At 61.1% G+C, this 7,934-nt stretch overlaps 1 protein-coding gene across 2 annotated transcripts; it reads right to left on the reverse strand.

The window, feature by feature from the left end:
• Positions 1–1,758: 1,758 nt before the first annotated feature.
• RFXANK (regulatory factor X associated ankyrin containing protein) lies at positions 1,759–7,928 on the reverse strand. 2 transcript variants are annotated; one of them, XM_019538326.1, is made up of 10 exons: positions 7,811–7,928; positions 7,148–7,372; positions 6,638–6,709; positions 6,042–6,122; positions 5,852–5,917; positions 5,200–5,300; positions 3,746–3,871; positions 2,953–3,019; positions 2,556–2,636; positions 1,759–2,106 (listed from the first exon to the last, which is right to left on the reverse strand). In XM_019538326.1, exons 2-10 carry the CDS (start codon positions 7,362–7,364, stop codon positions 2,048–2,050), a joined length of 870 nt encoding a protein of 289 aa, XP_019393871.1. In that variant the 5' UTR covers positions 7,365–7,372; positions 7,811–7,928; the 3' UTR covers positions 1,759–2,047. The 2 variants fall into 2 exon arrangements, with proteins under 2 accessions (XP_019393871.1, XP_019393870.1); XM_019538325.1 differs by lacking the exon at positions 7,811–7,928 and adding an exon at positions 7,466–7,703 and having other exon boundaries at positions 5,200–5,296; positions 5,848–5,917.
• Positions 7,929–7,934: the final 6 nt, after the last annotated feature.

Raw genomic sequence — 7,934 nt, forward strand, 5'->3', positions numbered from 1 at the left:
GACTGATCAGGGAGGGGGTGCAGGGCCTGCTGCACCCCAGCGGGCTAGGGGCACGGGGAGCACCCCGCCATCCCTGGATCCCAGCCTAATGCGGGCCCTTGCTGGTCAAGCTGTGAATTAGGGCATACGCAGTGGAGGCCCCTGCCAGACGCAGCGCCTGTTAACGGTGGAATAAACGCACGTGGCTGCTCTGAGCTCGGGCAAGCGAGAGGTTTTGCGACTAAAAGAATGAGATGCTTTATTTTGAAACTGCTCTCCCTGCCCCTTGCTGAGTGAAGCCTGAGGCCTGCCTTGGACCCAGCTGGTTCTTCCCACTCACCTTTCTGCAGCTGGCTAAGGGTGCTGAGCTCAGGAGCACCAGGTGACCCTGGGCTGGGTTGGGTGGTGGGTTCGATCCTGCCTCCGTTCTGCCGTGAGCTTCCCGGCCTGGTGCCTGGCTGAGCCGAGCCCTGGCTGCTGCTGCCATCCGTCCGGCTCAGGACCCTCTGGTGAAGCCCCCTGGGATTTGCCTGCTCTGGAGAGCCTAGGTCCGTGCTTGGCTACCCAGCCCATCCCTGCCAGGCTCTGGTGCAAGCTGAGCCCTCTGCCTATGTCTGCAGCACCTGAGCTCAGTAGCACGGCCAAAGCAGACCTGCACGTTCACCGTGCGAGTGTTGTGGGAAATACAACGGCCCCTGAGTTCACGGCTCTGGAGCCACAGGCATCTCGGTGCTTTAAGTCCAAGTTGCCCCCTGCGGCTGCTGGCGGGCTGGCTGCCAGGGCACCCACCGCAAAGGGGAGATCCACTATTCCGGGTTTATCCCATTCTGGGATGACACCCCGTCTCGGCTCCCCCAAGGAAGCCAGGCAGTGTGAGATGCAGGGGCCAGGAACCAGCCGGGCTTGCACCCCTTGGCTGCTGGGGGTTTGGAGCACGCAGGTTTGCATGCATGATGGCTGCAGTGGGGCTTGGTCCGGTCCCAGTGCAGATGCTGGGTGCTGGGGCAGGGGCAAGTGCTGGGGGGGGAGGGGTGCTGCAGGGCAACTAGCCCTTTTAAGGTGGGGCCAGCCCCACCTGTTTGGGACACTGATCAACTGGGAGCCAGGGTTCAGATGAAGGCAGCAGGCAGCTCTGGGGTAAGCTCTCACAGGAGCCTGGTCAGAGATGCTTTCTAGGCAGGCAAGGGAGCTTGCTGGACTCCAGGCTGGCAGCTGAGGGGCAGCACAGGATGGATGCGCTGACCTTGCTAGGTTGAAGCAGGAGCTCTGAGCCCCTGGCACGTAGGGTCCAGAGCCCCGGTGCAGGCGCATGCTCCAGTGCATTAGCCCACTAGTGCTGCAGGCACAAGTAGGAGCCGAGCTAGGCTGGCATACTGTGGCCGAAGTGCAGGCTCCCAGGGCAAGGGCTGGGAGCCCTGACTCTGGAGGTGGCCAGAACGCCTTCCTCAGCCACCCTCTGGAAACCTGCCTCACCTCTGTGGCAGTCTTGGTCACGGGCCCCCTTGGCAGGCCCAAGCAGGGGCCTGGCTGTCTGCAAGGTTCTCAGCGGGACTGTGGAACTGCTGTACGAGCTGGTCTCCTGCCGGTGGGGTGGAACCAGGGCGCGTGGCTGCGGTCAAGGATGGGACAGGCGTAGCCCCAGCGCAGAGACTGTTCTCGGTCAATGCAGTAGGAGCAACTCTGGGGCTGAACTGGCTCCTAACCTGTGATCTTCCCAAACAAGCCCCAGAGCACGGCTGACCGGAGCCCCCGAGACAGCATGAGGAGATGGGGCCAGGCCAGACTGCTGGAGGATTTACTTCCAAAATGCAACATTAGCACAGGCAGACGGTGTGCCCTGAGCAGGTGAGGGCCCTGCTTGGGGCAGGGGCACAACAGCTAGGGCTGGGGCTGGGTGCCGGTGCAGCTCCTGCCAGACTCCTGAGAGTGTCGATGTGTTCGGCCTCACCAGGGACCTCCCAGCCTTGCATCTGAAACACTTGTCTGCTGCAGGGATCCAGCACAGTTGGCCCCGTCCGATGCACCTGCAGCCCCTTGGAAAGGCGAAGCCAAGGCCTCTGAGTCCTGGTCACTCCAGGCCCTTGTTCTGAAAGAGCGTGAGGATGTGGCTTTCAATCACCTGTTGCACTGATGGGGGCAGAAAGGAGAGACAAGGCAATAAGTCCCAGGAGGGCTTAGCGGGCCAGAAGGCAGCATGTGCTTGCTCCCTAACCCAGCCAGGACAGGCAGAGCCCTGATGGAGTAAAAAGAGCTTCAGCTGCTTTGTGTCTACACTCCTGCAGCGGAAGCTAAACCCGGGGCAGGCGGCCCTGGAACAAGACGACCGTGGTTCAGCCTCCCCCTAACACGGTGCAGCGTTTCATCTGTCTACTCCTTGTGGTCTCTAGCAGCTCTGTGGGGGGTTGGAGTTATTCCTGCTCCATCCTATGGCCCCTACCCACCCCCCAGCCCTCACTGGCTACTGGCTGCCTCTGTTCTGCTTAAAGACGTCTCTGGGGAAGTCCCAGGTTAGGGAGTGTAGGGGTAGGAGCCTGCTGGGAACTCCTGGCCCCGTCCCTGCGCGGCAGGATACTTGCCCTTCTTGTGTCCCAGGGCGACAGCCAGGTCCATAGGGGTGTAGCCAGAGTCAGCCTCTGTGGTCAGATCTGCTCCACGAGCTGCAGGTAGATGGGCGCACAGGTTCAGGGACCGCCCTCTCGCCTGCACTGATGCCCTGTCCCAGGCTTGGGAGCAGCACATGGTACCCCAGGGGCTCTGCTCGCCCCGCCCCATGCTAGGCAATGGAGCCCACCCAGTACTTGATGCCTGCGACAGGCTGGGGCTCCAGGAGCTCTAGCTTTGTCCTGTCACCCGCTGCTGCCCCAGGAAAGGAAGTCACCAGCCCTCCCCAAGCCAACTCGGCGCCTTCCCCAGGTCAGACCCACCAGACACAATCTGCCCCGGCAACCCGCGGCACAAGCAGCGTCTCGTTACCTAGCAAAGCCTCCACGCACTTGACGTGGTTGCCGCGCACCGCGTACAGCAGGGGGGTGCCACCATTCTGCAAGGGAACAGAAGGCAGCTGTCAGCCCCGTGTTCCCCCGCCCCAAACACCTGTGCACCCAGGGGGCCAAGGGCAAGCTTTGCTGGGGCTTCCTGGCAGTTTACTTGGGGCACTGGCTGCCTGGGGGGCTCAGCTGGGCCTGGCACAGTGAACCTGCAAGGGGACGACAGGCTCTGCTGCGCCTGGTCACGCCAAGGAGGGCTGTTCCCTCCTGCCCGCGGGGCAAGGGCTGGGGCTCATCAGGCTTTCCCTTGGCTCTGTCTGTCCAGGCTGCTTGAGGCTCCACAGCCAATTTCAGGGCTTGGAGGGATTTTCGTCTATGAGGCAACAGGGCATTTTTAGTTCCTGGTTCACTTGCTCAGGGTCTGTAGATCACTGCAAGGTCAAGCTCTCTGCAGGCAGCCCCCGGGCTCGCAGGGCCACTTTGTCCTGGGGAGCAAAGAGGGATGTTAACCTGCTTCTTAGAGATCCATCTCCGCCAGGTCAACCACCTGGCCCCTGCAGCAGCCACCAGACTCTGCTACGTGCACTGCTCTTCCTTCTCTGCACGCACAGACCAGCGGCCTTGTGCAGGCCTGCCCTCTCCTTCCTGAATTTGCTGGATTACACCCAGGAAGCAGCTGCTGGATTATTTTTAAAGACGGGTTTTTTAGAGATGTGTTTAGCAGCAGCTGCCGCTGGAGCCCAGGCCGCCTGTTCCACGGCCGGGGCCGTAGCAGTTACCCAGTCGTAGATGTTGATGTCAACGTTCCTCTCCAGCAGCATGATCACGATGTCGGTGTATCCCCCTGTGCTGGCCAGCGACAGCGCGCTCTCCCGCTCCTTGCCCAGGATGTGGGGGTCGGCGCCCTGGGGATGGCACAGGGCCTCAGCCAGCAGGTCACGGGGAGGCAGCTCCCTGCAGCCCTGTGTCTCACTGTTTAAGCTGATTACAACAGAGGCTTGCGGGAACTAATCAGAGGAAAGACTCCAGCCTGCCCCACGCACACACACCAGGTTGCCCTGTTCATTGCCCTGCCAGGCTCAGGACCATTGTTCTGCCTCCAGCCCTATGCAGAGCTCAGGCAGGAAGCTCCAGGCACTGGACCCGTCCCCACAGGGTAGAGGCTTTTTGTCCGCCTCACTTACCCAGCCCTTCCCTCCCAGCCTGAAGCATGTCCTTAGCATCCCTTATTGATGCACTACGCTTCATAACCTCGGCCTCTCCCTTGTCCTTATTGACATAGGCAGCTGTTTTGCTTCTACCTGCTGCCCTCATTTCACCCGTGAGCCAGGCTGGGCTGTTCCACAGCTCCTATTCCTTGGCTTTTTAGCCATATAATCAAACTCTTCCTAAAGAGCTCCCAACTTCCTGCAGCTCTCAGAACCCTAGACCCACAGGGCCTGAGGCCTCTGGGCCAGCAGTTCCCCGTGGAAGGAGGCCCCAACAGCAAGGAGCTGTGCCAGGATGCCAGAACCGCATCCCAACAGTGGGCACGTTTGAGGGCCCCAAGGCGTAGCATGAGGCCAGTGCGGCTCAGAGTTCATTACTGGGACAATGCCTTCGCAGCGCACTGAGGGGGGATTACGCAGCCCCGCGATAAGCCTGATCTCAAATTACCAACAAGCAGCTATTTAATTACAAACAGCTCTTTTTGGCCATAAGATAAGGTTCTTAGTGGTCTTGACTTCACCCATGGGCTCTGTGACTGGGAGAATGGCTCAACGCTAGCCCCTAGACCATTTCCTTTGGGGAATTGCGCTTCCATTTTGCTCTGCTCAAAGAAGCCAGTGGCTAAAGCCACTGGCAAGCTCTGGGGGCTGTGGACACCTGCCCTGGAGACCTGCAGGCAATCTATTGTTGGGTGGAGGGGGAGAAAAGAGATCTCCAACCCTGTAGGATAGACACAAGGGGCATGCCAGCATTTGGGGACTTGCTGGCGGGGAGGGGACATCCCCAGGACAGGGGCTAATTCAGAACCTCGCTCCAAGGGCAGCAGCTAGCGAGGGAGGTGCTTTCCTTCCAGGACAGGGCAGGCCCCGCCAGCCCAGAGCTGATGAGCCATGTGGGAGGACGCCCTGCACTTGGTTCCCTGGGCGGTCCAGCCAGTCCAGCACTGCAGGTTCAGCTCTGGCAGGGGGGGCAGAGGTCCCAGGCAGGCACCCAGCGAATGCTCACGCTGACACCATCCACTCACCCATTCCAGCAGGTGACGGACAGTCTCAATCTCCCCGAAAGCAGAGGCCCAGATTAGCGGGGTGAAACCTCTTTCATCAGGTTTGTTCACCAGGTTCTTGCCTGTGCAGAAAAAAAAAGCCCCGCGTGAATGAGCCACTCCCAGCACCTGCACTTACATAGCCCCATTTCACAGGTGGGGAAGCCATGGCCCAGGCAGCCACATGACTCTCACCCAGGGCATGGGGAGTTCCTGACTCCCAGCCTGGGCCCCAGCCCTGTGTGCTCCTCTACAGGATGATTCAGATCCCAAGGGACATCTCCCCACTCCCCAAGAGGGAGGCACTCCTCAGCTGCACCCTGCATATCCATCTGCCGTGCCTTGAGGCAGTGGCTCAGGGCAAAGTCCGGGAGAAGGACAAAGCAGGTGAGATGTACAGGAAGGAAACTGGGGAAGAAAAATCCAAAGCAGGAAGACTACAGGAGCCTGGTTCTTCCAAGAGTGCATGCTACGAAGTACCCCTGTGGTCCAGAGCTGGGCCCAGCTCCAGGGATCCCGGCTCCCCCACCCCACAGCTCTCACCCAGAGGTGGGACTGCCTGCTCGGGAGGCAGTGGTGGGGGTGGCTGGGCAGTGTGGATAAGGCAGTGCTTGTGGGAAGGGGTGGCACTCACCTCTTTGGAAATGCTCCTTCAGCTGGCCGAGCTCCCCCTGTGCCGCCAGCTGATGGATGGACAGAGCTGGGTGGGAAAGGGGACAGTGGGTTAGGACAGTGGCAGGCGGCCGCATGTGGCATGGGGCACACAGCCTTCCCCACAGGCACCATCCATGCCAGCCACCACACCCCCAGGCCCTGTTACTCACTGTCGAGTGTGGCCGGCAGGGCAGAGACCTCATTGCCTCTCTGCCAGTTGGTCAGAGTGGTTAAATGTTTCAAAGAAGAGCCTGCTTGGTTGGAGGGAAGGAGAATTAAAGCACGACTATGTCAGTGGGAACATCCTGGAGAGCAGAAGCTGGGCTGGTCTGGGCAGGGGCAGGAGATAATGCACTGAATGAACCCAAGCACAATGTTACCCCCTCCTGCCATGGGGAGGAACCAGCCCTATGCACTGAGCTTTAACCTATAATCATCAAGAGCAGCCTCTGGCATTCATCCGCTCAACCTGACATGCTCTGGGCCCCTTTTCCCCTGATGGGCGGAAGCAAGCTACAGCTACTGCTGGAGCCTCCAGCTCTAGCACAGCACCCCAAAGCCCTGGCCCCAGACCAGGGTACCCAAACCTCTGCCCCTCCAAGCTCCGTGCTGCTGTACAGGGCCCTGCCTGTCATGGGTGCCTCTTGCCTGCCTCGTCTCACTCCATGCTCGACAGTGCAGGGATGTAAGGGCGCAGGCTCCCCGCAGTGCATATCCCACCAGAAGCTATGCTGGGGCCACCACTTTGAAGCCCAGACATACTGACCATCAAGGGCCGAGGCCTCGCTGCCTCGCTGCTGGCTCGCCGGGATCACGGAGGGCGTCAGGGACGAACCTGCTTTGTTTGAAGAAGTGAGCAATGACGTATCCCGGACGAAGATTCCCGGATGATGAGATCGGACCACAACTGTCCCAAACCTAGGCTTGCGTTCTGCCCAGGGATGAGATACCAGCCTTGGGGTCCTGCCCTACCAACCACCCCCTTCTGCTACCCTGCAGACGAGGGGATGCAGGGGCTGCTGGGGCATGTACATAGCCGTGGCTGGGGTGGCAGCTCCGATGCACTCGGCCATGGGAGAGCTAGGGGTGGGTTTATAGCTCAGAGCAGCCTCCTGCCTCACAGTCCCCAGAACCCGCAGGAGGCAGGTGGCAATAACAACATGCCCCTGGGGTACGAGTCCAGCCCCTCTGCCCCGTGCCTTCTGGGCTCTTGGGGGGCCTCTCAGCCACAGCGAACCCAAACTCCCCGCCACATCCCTCCTGGCCAGTTGCTCACCGTTGTGATCAGGGGGGGCCTGGCTGAAGCACAGTGTCACATCCTCCTGCTTGCAGGGATACAGACGCGGAAACACCATGGCCGACTCGTCATCTTCCTGGGCCACAGCCTCGGCCAACTCCTCCACCTCCCAGTCCTCTTCGCATTCGCGCTTCAGGCTTTGGCACCCGCTGGAGCCCTGTGCAGAGGGGCTGGGCGCCGTCCGTCTGCCCTCCATGGGCGCAACTGCAGGTTAACAGGAAAGTCATCAACCAGATGCTTGGCACGGACACCAATCTGTGCGCACACCTCTGCCAGGGAATGGCAGGATGCACATGCCTGCTGGTTAGCTCACGGGGGAGCCGGACAGCACCTTGCAGCGCAAGGGTGGATCTATTCCTGGGGGTGCACGGGGCAGGGCTCCCCATCATCAGGCCCACCCTGAGGGCTGGGGCACAGCATTTTTTTTGCAAAAGCTGGAGGTTTTCCCGCGCTGCACGGGAGACTCGTGACTTCCTTGGTGCCATGCAGAGTTTCCCGCATGGGGTGGGCATGCGCAGCTCTGCTCCCCCCTCACGTCTGCCCTCACCCCTCGCCCCAGCCGCTCCCGCCCGCCTGCGGGGTGATTCTCCCCTGCACCCACCACCGCCGCTTCCCCGCCCTCGCCCCAAAACTGAAACCAACTTGTCGTCCTGCGAGGCAGTGGCCAGGGGTGGCGCCAGCCCGGCCCAGCCCTGCGCGGGGGTCCCGTCGGGGCGCTGCCCAGGCCCGGCTGCTGCTGACGCGGGGGGCCGGGCCAGGCAGCCGG

This window comes from Crocodylus porosus, unplaced genomic scaffold (assembly GCF_001723895.1).
Source record: "Crocodylus porosus isolate Cpor-Errol unplaced genomic scaffold, CroPor_comp1, whole genome shotgun sequence".
NCBI classification, from domain to species: Eukaryota; Metazoa; Chordata; order Crocodylia; family Crocodylidae; genus Crocodylus; species Crocodylus porosus.

What these genes read in the sequence shown, in the direction of transcription:
- RFXANK (XM_019538326.1), bottom strand. Translation starts at nt 7,364, where the DNA reads ATGGAGGGCAGACGGACGGCGCCCAGCCCCTCTGCACAGGGCTCCAGC. An exon ending in GGCCCCCCCTGATCACAACG is followed by an intron (nt 6,710 to 7,147) that starts GTGAGCAACTGG and finishes CTTCAAACAAAG; the next exon opens with CAGGTTCGTCCCTGACGCCC. An exon ending in TCCGTCACCTGCTGGAATGG is followed by an intron (nt 3,872 to 5,199) that starts GTGAGTGGATGG and finishes TGCCATCCCCAG; the next exon opens with GGCGCCGACCCCCACATCCT.